At 52.2% G+C, this 15821-nt stretch overlaps 1 protein-coding gene across 1 annotated transcript in view; it reads right to left on the bottom strand.

The window, feature by feature from the left end:
* Nucleotides 1–386: 386 nt before the first annotated feature.
* Nucleotides 387–15821, bottom strand: part of DDX31 (DEAD-box helicase 31) — a 71476-nt gene continuing 56041 nt past the window's right edge. The window contains exon 20 of the mRNA XM_081236346.1: nucleotides 387–1141. Coding sequence (XP_081092472.1) covers nucleotides 955–1141 — 187 coding nt within the window. The 3' untranslated portion in view covers nucleotides 387–954. The remainder of the gene's footprint in view (nucleotides 1142–15821) is intronic.

Genomic DNA, 15821 nt, shown 5'->3' with positions numbered 1-15821 from the left:
CAGAGGGGTGCCAAGGCTTTCCCCCTTCTCCTTCGGACCCGTCTGGAGTTACCCGTGTCTAAATCTTACATTTATTGGTAAATCGATACGCCCCGGGGGTCCTCTTTCAAACCTCCCAGGAAACACAATGGGGGATGGGCAGCTGTGGCCTGGGCCACAATACAGACCCCAGGACCTTTCTGGAAGACAAGAGGGGATTCGGATGGGAGAAAAAGCTCAGGACACTGGTGCCCTTTGACTTCAAAGGCAAATAATAAAAAGGCAACAATAAATCAATTAGTCCTGAGAAAGTACAATTTCCCTGGACAAGAAGGAGAGAGCATTGCATGCGAATGTGACGTGGTGCTTATAGCCCCTGCGCGTGGGAAATATGACCCCTGGAGGTGTTCGGGACCCACGCCAAATGCTCTTTTGGCCCTTTTTAATAAAGCGTCTGTACATCGAGACGATGATCTGATAAACAGTTTTTTTCTCTTCTTTTAGCGATTCAATCCAGCTTTTAAAATCCCATTTTACAAAATTCAGGCCAATATATGCATTGAGAGGGCAGCTTGAAGTAAACGGTGAAACTTCTTCAGAATGTCACCGCCAGGCGGGATCAAATCCCTTCCCGGCTGCAGGGAAGGATGTTAGTCTTTTACGTGAAGTCGTGGTGGCAGCGCGTGGTCTACGGGCACGGATGGAATAAATCCGAGAGAGAGACCTACAAGTCAGGTTAGCGGCTGATCCATCCCGTGCTGGCCCCCGCCCCCCTGACCCCTCAGGCTGCGGCGTGTCTCGGCACCGCACCGGGTCACCGGGTCTGCAGGGGGGGGCGGCACCCTTCGTCCTCACAAGGCTCCTCCGAGGAGAACAGGAAACCCCTCCGGGATCCACCGAGGCCCAGTCCCGTGGGGGCAGAGCTTAAAACTACTTTCTGGGAAGTCTCGCTGTCCCTCCGCAAGGCTTTCGGCTTTAGTTTGTTCCCACGGCCAAGGCTGGGCGCTGGTTTCGGAGGGCGCCGCGAGGCTGGCTGCCGGGCCCTGCACGTTTGTTTTGCTTTCTGATCTTGGTGACGCTGGTCTCCAGCCCGCTGGAGTATTCCGAACGCAAGATTTCAGCAAGGCGCTGTTTACTCCGGGTCTTCCTATGAAGGTCAGGCCTGAAGAACAGTAACAAGCAGAGGGGGAAAGGAAACTTTGTTAGTTTTTTTCTTTTCCATTTGGAAAGAGGCTGATGGCAGCTGGTTCCAAGACTGCAGAACTGACATTTTTGTATTAACAGAAGTACAATCCCTTCAATGGCGCTGGTTTTGATATTCTATGCACCAGAAGATTAGATACGGCGCTGACAGATTCTCGTAACGGCGGCAAAATATCATGGCATTTTTAAAAGTGAGGCTTTGCTCTGTGTTGTTTTCATGGGGAAAAGAAGAGCGAAAACACACTCACACTCTGATGGCAAATGAGGCGTATGATACAGCGCTTTGCCAAAAGAAGGGGAAAAACTCGCCTTGAAACTCGGCAACACTCAGCAGTCAGCGCCCGGTAGCAGCTCCTGGGAACGCCCCCCTTGGTTCCCACCTCCCCGTGCAGTTCAAAGCAACTGGCCTCCTCCTGGGGACCCGGCTTGGCGGCCAAACAGTGAGGGCTGGGGTGTCCGCCACAGACACCTCTTCACCCACCGAACAGACTCTTGTAAATTACGTCTGACCCCAAAAACCCCAAACCCAGGTGTGCTTGGGCAGACCGGTCAGTGTCCGCACCGGGAATGGACCGCAGCGGCCCCAGGAATGGGAGGGAGGTCCTCACCTGCCCCAACGCGCAGCGAAAATGCCCAAGACTGAAAATCAATGCCAGCTGGTGAATCCTGCTAACTGTTTTCAAAAGACAGCAGCCTCATCACTTATTTGATTAGAAAAGCAGAGGGGGAAATTTGTAGAAGTTTAGTCGTACGCAGGAAGAATGATTACGAAAATTGAAGAGTAAAATACTGTTTCTTAAGACAGGATCTTAACCGAAACAACAGAGTCGTTACCAGAGAATCCATCTTGCTCTGCCTGCAATTCCTTCAACACTGACGTGGCAGTGTCTTGGGTTCTTACAAAAGGCAGATGTTACCCTCTGCTACTTATATTTACAGCATTTCCCTTTGCTGTAAAAATCAGGAGACAAATCAGACTAAAAATAAACATAACAGAACTCCTTTAAAGCCCAGGAATTAACAACAGGACTAATACCGTGCTAGTAAGCTGATTAAGAAAGGGACACCACTGTAACTAGGTTAAAGCAACCGTATCTCTTTACACTCACGCTGCAGAAGGCAGGGTGCAAGCAACGGTGGGGCTAAATCCGTGTCAGTCATACAACAGTTTCTACCATGACAAACGGGGAGACATGCAAAGTCAACCTGTGTTGGGAAAAAGGTTTGAGGCAAGGGGATAACAGGACCCCGTATTCAAGGGCTGGGCATCGGTGGTAACACGAGTACGTGCAAGGGCAGGGACGGGACTTGGTGAAAGGATGAGAAACACGCAGGGAAGGACTCTCTGGGCTACCACATCGGAGCCTCACTCCGAGAGGCAGGTATGGCTACCTACCATCTCATTTTACAGACAAGGAAACCAAGACTGGAGGAGGGTAAGTAACCTCCCCAGGACCACCCAGCTCCTAGGAGCAGAAGCCCAGATGCAAACACAGGGCCGATGGACTCAGATCAGAGCCTGAGCTCTTCCCACCAGGCAGCCAGTCCCGGATGGAACAACTGGGCAGGACAGGAAGGTCCAGCGGGGTCGAGGGTGACAAATGAGACCACGATCTGACGTGGAGGAGGCCTTCGTGGTCTCACGTGAACGTTTCAGCGGGACGATCCGGGCAGAGGCCAGATGACAGAGGGAGGAGCGAGGGGAGAGCTGAAGGGTGAAGGAGGTGCCGGGGCTGGAAGCCGGCTCTGTCGCTCATTAGCTGAATGACGTGGTGAACGGGTGACGCAGGCTTCTTCATCTGAAAAACGGGGATGATACTTGGAACGAAGTTCATAGGCTGCGTAAAAATTAAAGAGAGTAAGACATACGGAGTGCTGGCTGGTGGCTGGCGTGTGGGTTGCAGACAATCACAGTTACAAACGGAGCAGCTGAGGCCCAGAGATGCCAAGCGAACCTCTGCCTCCCTGTCCCCTGCCCCAGGCCACACAGGAGCCAGGACTGACCCTGGGGCCTGACGGTGGGGCTGGGGCTCTGGCGACCACGCCACCCTTCTGTGCACAGCAGCGGTTCTAACCCCCCAGACCCTGCCCTTGTGGACCGTGTGCCCTGGTGTCCGGGGAGGTCCGTCCACATGTTGGGTCTCACGCGTGGCTGGGAAGCGGCGAGAGACGGGCCTGCAGCGGAACGCGCTCAACTCCTTCCAAACGGAAGGCTGCCAGTTCCCGTGCTGGCAGTTTCTTTTTAGCCAGGTGACACGAGAGCCAGAGTGCACAGGCTCTGACGGGAAGGAACGCTTTCTCTCCCCTCTTGTTTGAAGGCAGGTACTCACATCGTGTGTAATTTTAAATGTAACAACCCGAGTTTCAAAATATGCAAAATCTCAGCCAAAATATCCGCCCCGGCCTAAGCCCCACCACTTCAACGACGGCTCCTGCCACTGCCAACGCGAGATAAATAACCAGAATCTTATTTGGGGGACGGATACACGAACTGCCGGCGCGCAAGCAGACTGGGGATGCGTCCCACTTCCAGCCGAAGGCGCTGGGCAGCGCGCCTGGGCTCAGACCACTGGGCCTCCAGCCCCAGCCCCGAGGACCACACCGAGGCATGCGACACACCGGCGTGTGCGCACACACCCACACCACTCTCGTCTGCTTCTGAGGCACGTTGAGGTCTGTCCCCGCCCAGGCAAACTCAGCCAGCCCCGGGGCTGTGGAAGGTAACCTCCGGTGCGTGTGTCATGCCACTGATCAGGAATATTTATCAAGGGGCTTTGAGTCCACACCGACCGAGGCAGAGGATGCTGTTAGAAAGCGGGGCTTGGACACGGTCCTGCTTGCCTTGAGGCTATGATCTCAAAATCTCCTAGCTACTTCATGATTTTATTCTAGTCAATGGACTTCCAACTTGGGACCCAAACTCATACTCTGAGTGGTGGTCCAGACAGCAAACAGGGGTTCCTGCCTTCCAGACCCAGACCTCTTCCTCGGGAGGAAGAACCTTGGGGTCAACCCTGCAGGGGTTTCCCCTGCTGTCAGCTGCCACCCCGACGGGACCACCTTTCCCTTGGCCAGCTCACTGCCTGCTTTTCCTCTGTTCCGAGGCGCAGTGCCGAAAAGGCAAAGTACAGATGGGAAGATGAAACGTTCTACACCCAAGCCCACGATGGGCTTCTCCTGCCAAGCTGCAGTTGTCCCAGAAACTTGCCAACGTTCTCGCCCTCCCTGCCCTCCAAACACCCAAACGGGCATCCTGAGCATCCACCGGGGTAATCCTGTAGTTACCAAGCAACAGATCAGTTTATCTAACCACAGGGAACTCCCTTGTAGTGAAGGCTGGATAACCGCCCCCCCCCACTTGGTTACCAGGCTGGATTACCCAGCAGGATAGGCAGATGCCACTTTCACTGCCAATGAGGTGAAATCACAGCCTAATTAGTAAATCAATACGCCTGCTAAGATGGCCACTGGAGAAGAGAGATCTCAGGACCTTCTCCCAACTTTATCAATAAATTCATAGACGATCATCCTAGGTAAAAAGCCATTCTAACACAGGCTTTTGCTAATGGCATTCTTTTGCAAGACAGAATTTTTAATTTTATCAGAAGATAAAATATGCATTTTTATGTATTGTCAAGTCTCTCAATATTTTCTTTTACGTTTTATGGCTTTAGGATCATGCTTAGAAAAGTCTTCCTCACCCTACCATTTTTTAAATATGCAAGGATATTTTCTTTTAGCCTGCTATTGCTTTAATTCTATCTAGATCTTGTTTTGGCTTATGGTAGGATGTGGCGAATTTAACTATTTCTTCCCAAGAGTTATCCAGTTATCCGAGACAGTCATTGAACAAGAAATCTTTTCCCCAAGGTCTTGAAATGTACCTCTAGTACATTCCTTCAGACTTTTAGAACACTTCCTGCAGGCCATATTTAAAGAGTAGATGATGGTGACAATGGTGGCCCACGTTAGTCGGGTCCACCACACACATTAACATATAAGCAAGTAACAATGACAGGGGTGGTTAACGGATTTAAATATAAAGCACGTCAAATCATAGCCACTGACACTGACTCTGTGACTTTAACAACAACTGTATTATTAGCACGTGCATGACACCTACTTACATCAGGTGCTGCTGTAAGCACTTGAGAGGCATCTAGCTCGTTTACTTCAACAATCCTGTGAAAGAGGCACCACAGGCACGGCACAACCGAGGTGCGGGGAGGTCAAAGAGCTGGTCCATGGAGGAGGTGGGATCAGGGCCAGGACTTTCCGACTCCGCGACGTACACACTTAACCGCTGTGCTGTAAGTTTTTACCACAATAAGGAGCAAGTTCCTCACACGAAATATTTCCAGTACAAAAGCAACGTTCACATTATAGCAGATCTCGAAGGCTTTGGAACCCCCGATAAAGTGCATCGTAAGAGTAACAGCTGGATAACAAGGGAAAAAAGCAGTTTAAAAAATCATCATTTGCTCAATCTCATTATAGATATAAAAAGATCCTACATGTATACCTGCAGAGAAAGTATGAGCCACAAAAAATGTGAATTAAGATTAACTTGGATTGTGGGCTTTTATTGGATGATTTTTAAGCTTTTCTCTATTCCCCGAATTTTTACAATAAACAAATTATTATTTTTGTAATCGGGAAAAACAGTATACTCATTTTAGGGGGAAAAAAATCAAGTGGTACAATTTTACCCTGGGCTGCAATATCAAAGTCTTCTAATTTTTACTTATCAAAAACCTCTTTGCCTCTGGCTTTCAGTTTGTTTGATTTTGTGAGGGATTTTTCTCTTGTGGTATAATTAAAACAGACAAGACAGAAGACCAGTAAAGTGTACTTCTTTCTCTAATCTGAAAAATTCTGCTTGTAAGCAAATGACCCAGGGCCACACTGAGGCCCCAAGGACCCTGCAGCAGAAGCAAGCCCCCAGACTGGAAGAAAAGCCTGGGTTCTGAGTGGTCGTGGAAGGAGACAGTGAAGGCTTCAGAGGCTTGAGGCTGACTCCAAGTTTCTACCCTCCTGCCTCGCCCTTACGGATGAAGCAAAGGCACAGAATCTGAGGGGGCTTAGGGGGCTCTCAGAGGACAGTGAGAGTGACCAACAACTCCAGGGAGAAGGTGACAAGCAGTCCCCTGGGGCAACAAAGTAGTTCAGGTGCAGAACCTGCCAGTGTGGGACGATAATTTAGCCTACTGAAGGGAAACAAGCTATCAGACCTTTTATGGCCATCGAAGGAGAAGGAAGTGCGTCAGGGCTCCTTAACCTCTGGATTCTGTTTCGGCAGAGATGTATGCTGATGGGCTGCCCATTTAAGGGATGCCCTCTTTGCGATTTCTTAGGACCATACCGACTCTAGCGTTTGTAAAACTCCCAGGGCCCCAGAAGACACTCCATTCCAGGAGAGCCCTGCTGAGGCAGTGGATATCATTCCAGGAAATTCCTGAGTGGCTCTGTGGACACAGAGATGGAGAAAAAGTGGGTCTCTGCCTCACACCTAACAACCAGACCCAGTGAAGAGCTGGTGGCAGGCGGATGCCAGGCCGTGAAGGTGACAGGCGATCAGCATGTAGATGCCATGACCGACCTGCTGCCCGGAAAGGCGCCCACAACGGGAAAGGGGGACAGAGACAAGGCTTAGAGATGCCCGAGGTCTGAAAGTGATGCCCTGAGTCAGAATCCCAGAAGTGCATGGAGCTTTGGGATTACCTGTCCAAGTGCCAGAGACCTTTACGGAAGTTCTGAGGACCCAGGCCTGGACGTCACACAGCAGGTGGCGGTGTTGGGGAAGAGGTGCAGCAGCAGGACCCTGACGGCGCTGCTTGGAATCCCAGCCCGGCCCTCACCTAGCTGACGACCCTGCAGAGTCAGTAGCTTCCTCTAAGCTGAGATTGCTCACACGTCAGAAAGGGCCTCCACGTGGATGCAGGGGTAGCATGAAGGTAAAACGAAGGGTGCTTTATAAAATCTAATTATCTGTGAAAATGTTAAGAGGGAGAAATACAGGGTGCACATGGAAACAAATTAAGTGTTTCCGTAACTGGTGTGACTGTATCCTACAAACACTGAGATTGATAAGCCTGGGCAGAATCCCAGCTCCAAACCCTCGGGGCTTGCCCTGCTTGACACCATTATCGATGGCTCGAATGACATTATGAGGCATGTTTATCGCATCTGCAGATGAGACGAAGCCTGCAGGGACAGCGAGCACACCGGACGGCAGAGCACAACGGGCCAGAAGGGTGGGCTCGGCTAAAAGGTGACCCTGAACTGGGGCCCATGCTCTTGCGTCAGAGAAGGCGGGGGGTTTGGCTCATCATCACACGTGCACACAGGCAGGGGCTCAGCTGCCTGAGCCACAGGCTGACCCGATGCCGAGGATGGGAGAAGCTGCGCGGTGTCGAGCCAGGAGGCCAGGGTGAGAGTCCTGGCCCCGCCCCGGGAGAGGGACAGCACGTGAGGACACGGAGGACCAGGGGAGGAAACCCACGGCTCTGACGGGAGCCCAGCCAGTGCTGAGCCCCGCGTGGGTGGCAGCCGTGGTCTCTGCTGTCACCACTGGCTGCAGTGACAGACGTGACTGCCCTCCTCTCTGGGCTGGCCGGTCTCTACTGCATGTTTCGTCAGTTGGACGAGCCAGATTCTGACAAGAACGTGGGCGGAGAGAAAAGCCACCCAGACGACGGGCTGGGACGTGGGGCAGCTGGAGGCGCCGGGGCGGAGCTGGCTCTTGGAGGGGAGGACCCCGGCACTATCCTGCAGAGGCTGTGGAACTTATTTGCTGAGTTTGGCCAAGGTACTACTTCTCTCAGTGCGAGGCTGCTCACTCTCAAGAGGATTAAACGAACTAATGAATCAGAGCGCCTGTCGTGAAGGCACCGGGAAAATGTTGACTATAACTATCATTAACAATCCGGAAAGAGGAAAGGCAGAGGAGATGAGCAGCCGTCATCAGATACCGGACGCCCTGTCATGTGGACCCGGGGCTGCTTTGATCAATAACAACACCTTGTATCGTTAGGTTTGTAAATCATGCACATTCAGCATTTGAATCCCGGAGACCAAAGGGTGGAAAGTGAAAGTGGTCAATTTGGGCTCATTTCAGGAGCTCTAACTAGTTAGCTCTAACTAACTCCACCCTGGAGGTGGCGAGTCCCCTCTACCCTGCTGCTGGGAGCCCTGAAGCGGAGGTCTTACAACCAAGGAGTAATGTGACCGATGTCACAAGGTTCTGGTGGGCGGGAGCGTTCAGGGAAGAGTCTATACTACAACTTCCACTTTTTTTTTTTTTTTTCTTTTTGGCCACACCGCGAGGCTTGTGGGATCTTAGTTCCCCGATCAGGGATTGAACCCGGACCCTCGGCAGTGAGAGCGCCAAGTCCTAACCACTGGACCGCCAGGGAGTTCCCGGGAAGCTTCCACTTTTTATTCACAGACTCAGAGAGAAGCGGGCAGGGGTAGAGGAATCAGCATTTACTGGACGACGACTCTAAGCCCTGGCCGGTGCCGCGTGCTGCGTGTCCATCATCCCTCCCCACGCCCCACACGACCTGACAGGCCCCGTAGCAACGCGAAGCTGCTGCTGAGCGCCTGACTCCAAGCCCGGGCCGCTCCTACTGCACCCTCTGCCTCTAGACTCAAGGAAACTAGAGAAAAAGCCGGATCCACATCTTGCCCGCAGTTGTCTGTTCTCAAGAGATCTGCCCCAGGAGCAGAAAGCTGCTCCCACCCACTCCAGGGTTCGCCATTCTGATGGCTTCAAATCAAATCCTTCCATATATGCACCAAAATGTCTTCTGCTTTAAGTCCATTTCTCCCATCACACAAAGAATTATCTGTTCACGGGCAAAAAACACCCTTAACAGAATTCATCTACTTGTTACTTAGCCTAATACTAGTCGTCCAGAAGCTTCCAAAGGGGTGCATGCAAGGAAGGAGACGAGTGCCAGGAATGTGGGCTCCAGAGTCCCTCAGACTCAGTGCCACATGACCGGGCATGTCCACTTTCTCACCAGTTACTGGGAACTCGGCCGAGGTCGAAGGGACTTGGTGAGGCTCAACGAGACGACGCATGCGGATTCAGCGCAGCCAGGGGCACACGTACTCCCTCGAGACATGCCGGCAAACAGCCAGATGCCATCACTCTGGGATGTCGGTTCTCTCGAACCACACCCCTCTTCTGGACTATCTATTGGTCAAGACGTCACTCCACACGTCAGCCTGCTGCTGGACCGTCAGCACCAGAATGGAGAGAACATCTGGAAAAGACCTGAAGTCATTTCCTGTGGGTCCTAACCAGACGGAAAGGCTCTGTGGCATAAGAGCAAAGAGTACATGGAGGCGCTGGGCATGTGAAGGAACCCAAGGCACGTGGGGCCAGGTGAGAAGAGGGGCGCAGTCAGCCTGAACTAAGCTGCGTGTAGCAAGCGGAGAGCTGGGGGGCTGCCGCGCTCCTTCCTGATTTCTCGAACAGTCAGAACTATAGCAGAGCCCGGAGCAAGGACCAGGCAATGCAGGGTCGGGTCTTCTCCTGCTGCACGAGGCCTCGTGGGTCTGGCATCTGCCAACGCATGCTGGGCAGGGCACATCCTCAGACTCCAGGGCCGGGAAGGCTCCAACAGGAATGTGCCGTCTCCAGCATCCTCCCGGGAGAGGCTGGCTGGGTTCCTGTTCTTTGTTGTCAGCCCTGACTGCCTGCCTGAAATCACGCCCCGTGGCTCCCGCTGTCTGCAGGTGACCCAGGTGTGGAGGCAGCGCAGGGTCACTGTGAAATCCCTCTGATGGCCTCATTAGCCGGGGGTGGGCACAGACCAGTGGCGGGGCTGTTTCATGGGGAGGCTGGTAATTGCACAGCGTCAGGCACCACAAACAGTGGTAGAAGCAAGGGCCAGATGTAAAGAGCCGCATGTGCAGGGCTGGCGCCGGGCGGCGGGCAGGGAGTGACCTGGAGCTGCGTCGGGGGTGCTGAGGGCGGAGGGCCGGCCCTCCAAGGAGCCCTGCCCACGCAGCTCAACCCAGGGCTGCACGTGGATGCAACGGGGGGACCTCAATAACCACATCACCCCCAAGGGACCCCTCTGTGCCGCTGTTCTTCACCCAGAAGAGACCCAGCCACCGGCCACAGCACTCGTCCTGCACCTTGTCCCAGTCTGGACACTTCTTGTCGCTACAGACGGCCCAGAGACGCAAGCCAGCGTGGGCTTCGAAGCCACCCACCTCATCCCCCTTGACACAGAGGCCGGTAGGATATGGTCTCGGCTACAGTCCATACAGCTCACCCGGGCTCTATGTGAAAATCCTCGCCCTTAACCCGAACTCACCTTTAAAGCACAGGCCCTCCTGTGTTTTCGTACGGCTCCCCGGCAGCCTGTGGGAGGAGATTCTGCTCCCCTGCCCCACGGGACACGCACACCTGTCCTGACAGTCACTGCCGGCGGTCCTAGCTGTTTCCCTCTGGTCTTCAGGCTGAGGCTGAGTGAACTGACCCTCGTGGGCATCTGCCCTGGCCCCGCCCAGCCTGGTGGAGACCCCGGTCCCAAACCCACTCACCTCCGCGCTCTGTGGGTTCCTCCACTGTGACGTCAGGGAAACAGGGCCTGAGGCTCAGTCCTTCTCGGGGACTATTTCATGCCAAGAGGAAAGTGACCCCATGCTCGTTCTCTCAGGACTAAGGAGTGGATGGGGCGCTCCGAAAGGCAGGATTTGCTGTTTGCTGGGCTAACTAAACAGTTAAGAGGCATTTACCTGGTTCTTGTCAGAACAATTCCTCTTTTCTGTTTCCCTTTATGCTCTTCCTCTCAGAATTACAGAAGACTTTCAGGTTCCGTTCATCTATTCAAAACTACTTCCTGAGCACCTATCGTGTGCCAGGTAGGTGCTGGGGATGCGATGAGGAAAACCAGACAGGGTTTCTCCCCTGAGCTACACGGAGAGGAGGGAGGAGGGAGACAAGAAGCACACAGACGAACATCACAGACTACTACTAGGGCTACTGTGATGGTGGTGAGCGGGTGGGCTGGGGGGTGGAACGGGGGCATGCGGTGTCCACCCAGGCCAGCGTGCCAGAGAAGACTTCCTCGAAGAAGGGATGGAGGCCCAAAGACGAAGAGGGGTGAGGAGAGGCCCAGGCCCGCAGCACGCTGGGCAAAGGTCCCGGGAGAGAACGAGAAAGCAGGGGTGGTGCCAGCTGAGGCCGTGGGGAGAGGGAAGAGGGAGTGTGTCCTAATCATTAGAGTGACGAGACATCACTGCAAGGCTGGAAGAAGCGAGGGCACAACGGGCGAGGGGAGCACCAGTCAGCGGGACCAGAAGGGCCGCAGGAGACTCAGTAGTGGACTGTTGTAAAATGAAGTTGAGGGGATTCATGGGGACAGGGTGGGGAAGCTGAAGGGGGAGACTCGGAGGCCAGAGGGATCGGGGGAGGGATGAGCAGTGCAGGACGCTGCTCCAAGGTCGGGTGCAGAGAGGAACCCCCATGTTTCCAAACGGGGCTTTGTCCAGCCTCGGACCTCACGTCTGGCCACTCTGTCTTCCTACAGAACGATGACTGGCTCGAGGAAATCGAGAGAATTTTCACAGCGGGCAAGATTCCAGGTTTGCCTTCAGCTAATTAAGTGATGTCAGGGAGGCTGTAAATGCCACGTAAAAACTGGCGGCAAGAGGCTCCTAACGATGAGAATATTGCTTTGCAGGGAGAGGCGCTGCAGCACCTTCATGCTCGTCCTGGAGGGGACCAGCTCTGCGTTTTCAAGGTGGCTCCTCATAAGAAAACTTCGAGGTGCTAAAAGGTTGACAGTTAATGACAGGTTCACTCTCTCTGTTCCAGGGATGCTTCTAAGTGTGAGGAAGGCCGGCGGGAAGAACCAACGCTCCTGTCTCGGTCACCACCTCCACAAAGGCTCCCCCGTGTGCATGTCCCAGACACTGTGTCGATGCTTTGTACTCGTCACCTGGTTGATCCCCAGACAACACTGCGAGGCTCTGTGCCACTATTTGAGAGGTGAGGGGACTGAGGAACAGAAATGGTAAGTGATCCAACCCAGATGCCTGTGTGGGTAAAACCCAGACTCTTAATTACTGCATGACACTCCCATAGTCAGCATTTAAGAAACAAGTGGAGGGGCAGGGAGATGGCGGATGGGGGTATGAACTTCTCAAAGTAGAGTCTATTCAACACAGTAACTCTCACAAGTTATTTAATAATTACTGAAAAAGTGAGAGAATCACAGAGAGGGACAGAGCAAAGGCCTTCAAAGATGAAAAATGGGAGAAAACTCTAATTTGAAAAGATACATGCATCCCTATGTTCACAGCAGCACTGTTCACAATAGCCAAGACATGGAGGCAGCCTAAGTGTCCATCGACAGAGGAATGGATCAAGAAGACGCGGTGTATACGTATACAATGGAATACTACTCAGCCATAAAAAAAATGAAATAATGTCATTTGCAGTAACATGGATGGACCTAGAGATGATCGTATTAAGTGAAGTAAGTCAGACAAAGACTAATATCACATAACACCACCTACCACTTACAGGTGGAATCTAAAAAAATGATACAAATGAGCTTATTTACAAAACAGAAATAGACTCATAGACATAGAAAACAAACTTATGGTTACCAAAGGGGATGCGGGGGGTGGGAGATAAATTAAGAGTTTGGGATTAACATATATACACTACTATACAACAGGTAAACAACAAGGTCCTACTGTAGAGCACAGGGAACTATACGCAGTATCTTTTAATAACCTATAATGGAAAAGAATCTGAAAAATATATAAATATATATGTATAACTGAGTCACTTTGCTGTACACCTGAAACGAACACAACATTGTAAATTAACTATACGTCAATGAAAAAAGAGAAACATAAATAAATTAAAAAAAAAAAAGGTGAAAAATGACCCTGAAGTGGAGGTCTACAAAATCTGTGATTTGAACTTCAATGATAAAGCATTTCACAGATGAGGAAAGTCTGGCAAGAATGACCTCCCGAAGGATGTTTCCTTATTCTAACAAGTACACTAAATGTAGAACTTTGGAAGTAACAGAGGAGAAGGACATGCTCTGTCGTGCTGGGTATGGTGGCTAGGATGTGAGGCCAGGCCCCAGGGGACCAGCCCCATGTCCCCTTCCACTACGGATCCCAGCCTGCTGAGCCCTGACCAAGCACACCCAGATCCAGTAAGGACTAAGGGATCAGACAGCCCTACTTTCTGATCAAATGACAACTACCAGGTAACACTTAGCTGGGCTGGTTTGAGAAAATTTATACAAAGGAATCTTCTACGCACTAAGAAGAACTTCAGAAAGACCCAGATGGTAGAAGCCAGTGGTGACACCAGCCTTAGGTAGCTGCAAACTAAACTGTTTGGGGGAAAGTAAACTTACAATTATAGCATATAATCCCAATGAGATAGGGTGGTTTAAACCCAACAGACTCGCCCTTTCACATTGCCAACATAACACTAAGACTTTTTTTTTTTTTTTCCCGGTATGCAGGCCCTCTCACTGTTGTGGCCTTTCCCGCTGCGGAGCACAGGCTCCGGATGTGCAGGCTCAGCGGCCATGGCTCACGGGCCCAGCCGCTCCGCAGCATGTGGGATCCTCCCGGACCGGGGCACGAACCCGTGTCCCCTGCATCGGCAGGCGGACTCTCCACCACTGCGCCACCAGGGAAGCCCACACTAAGACTTTAAGGCTCATTACTTTCTATACCCTTGAACCACTGACCACAGAGTGTCAAACGGATGAGGAAGTTGTCTGCTCACTGGTCCTGGACAGGTTCTACTCACATGTGTGACTGCCTAGACAGACAGACAGACAGACACCCAGGCAAACAACACAGCTCTGCCCTCCCAGAGCAGACAGCGCTGGGTCTCAGCGACTCCTGGGAAGATGGCAATTTTGGAAGGTATGTTACCTTTGCTTCTCAGGGACTGCTGAATCTACCTAGCTTCAAAATAAGAACTGCATTTCACGGGAGGAAAATGCTGTGTTCATGATGGATGTTGCTAAGGGGCCATTCAAAATTTTACCAGCAGCACCGACTCCCTGTGTACGTGAATATGTAGGTGCCTGGGGTGGGGGGGCTGTTCTGACAGGCTTGTGTGTCAGTGTCAGAAGAGTGCTCGTGACTCTGTGTCTCTGTGCGCAGGGGGAAGACACTTGTTGTTTCCCTTCAGAACTGAGGACTCAGAAAGGAGACGGAGAGAGCCCTGCTGACTAAGACCTTATCTGGGGACATTAACTCTTTTTTTCCTTTTTCTGAAAAGTGGTCCAGTGAAGGAATGAAGGCATATAGACGGGATAAAAGTTCCCCCGTCACTGCACAGAAATGCCCGGGAGTCTCCACGCCTAACCTGCCCTGGCCTCATCCGCTAACACCTGGGTGAACTCCTTGCTTGGGGATGGCAGGCGAGACGGGATTTTGCTTACGGTCTCATAAATTTGGTTTGCAGATATCAGAGGTTTGCACGTAACATAATTATTCTAGGCAGTAAACACCATAAAATGGAATGCAGAATAATTTGGAGAATTTAGTGCTATTATTTTACCCACCCATACAAAACCCAAGGAATCCATTCTCTTCCTTGACAGATGGATTTCAGAAGAGACGCCACGGCTCAGGACAATCACTGTGGCCACAGCCTAACTCCCCACACTTGTGTGGGGTTTAATGGGCTTTTCTTTCCTGTTCCTTAAAAAGTGGCAACTGGCATTGGCTCAAGCCCTGACTGAGGTGCGGAGAATCTGTCAAGTTTCTCTGCCGCTTCCCCGACCACAGTGATACGGTCCCTGTGCCGATTAGCTGCAAAGCCATTCTTCCTCCAGGAGTGACAAGACCTCCCCCAATAAAAAAGGTACCTACTGTATCCCTGACTGCCCATCTGCATTAGCAAGGCAGGGGTGGGGCGGGAGGGTGTAAGGAGTGTGGGGAGAAATGCCTTCAAAAGAAGGGCGTAACAACGCAAAAAGTCGCTGTAACAGAGTGGTGACATGGCAAGAACAGAGAGCAGCACTGTCACGGGCAGAGTGATCGTGTGACACGCTGCTGTTACTCACCACCCGGCCCCCAGCCGCGCCAGCCAGACGTCAAAGGCTGCCCCATACCATCTTACATGCTCTTTATCGGCTCATCAGCCCATTCTTCCCTAAATAAAGCCCTGTTAAATCCCCTGCTCACAGGGGTATCGCGGTCCTGGTGCCCATCTGCCAGCGCGGGTCAGCTGAAGCAGGAGGCGGCGGCTTGCTCTCTCCCTGGCGGCTTCGCAAGGTAAGGACAATGCTGGCTCCGAGTTCCCCCCACTCCCAGTGTCTCGAGCCTCCCGCCCTGCCTTCCCTGGGTGAGGGCTGGGCACACCCAGTCTGAAGAGCTGCTATGAACGCTTGCAAAGGTAGATCAGCTGCTGACAATAAAATACTGGCGTCCCATTTACTTGCAGGAAGAGGAATAAACAAAATACGTGTTTCTTACCAGTGATCATGTGGCACATGGATTCCCACCTCCTTCAGGTGTCGGCGTTTTAGAGACGGTGGGACAGGATGACCAGGCTTCCAGACCACTAGGAGGTCATTCCAGACCTGACTGCGAGCCTCATAGTTTTGTCACATACTTAAAAC

The sequence above is a fragment of the Mesoplodon bidens genome, assembly GCF_964165515.1.
Source record: "Mesoplodon bidens genome assembly, chromosome: 6".
NCBI lineage: Eukaryota > Metazoa > Chordata > Mammalia > Artiodactyla > Ziphiidae > Mesoplodon > Mesoplodon bidens.
Note: the sequence above shows the minus strand (reverse complement) of the source record. Positions and strands in the feature narration are given on the sequence as shown.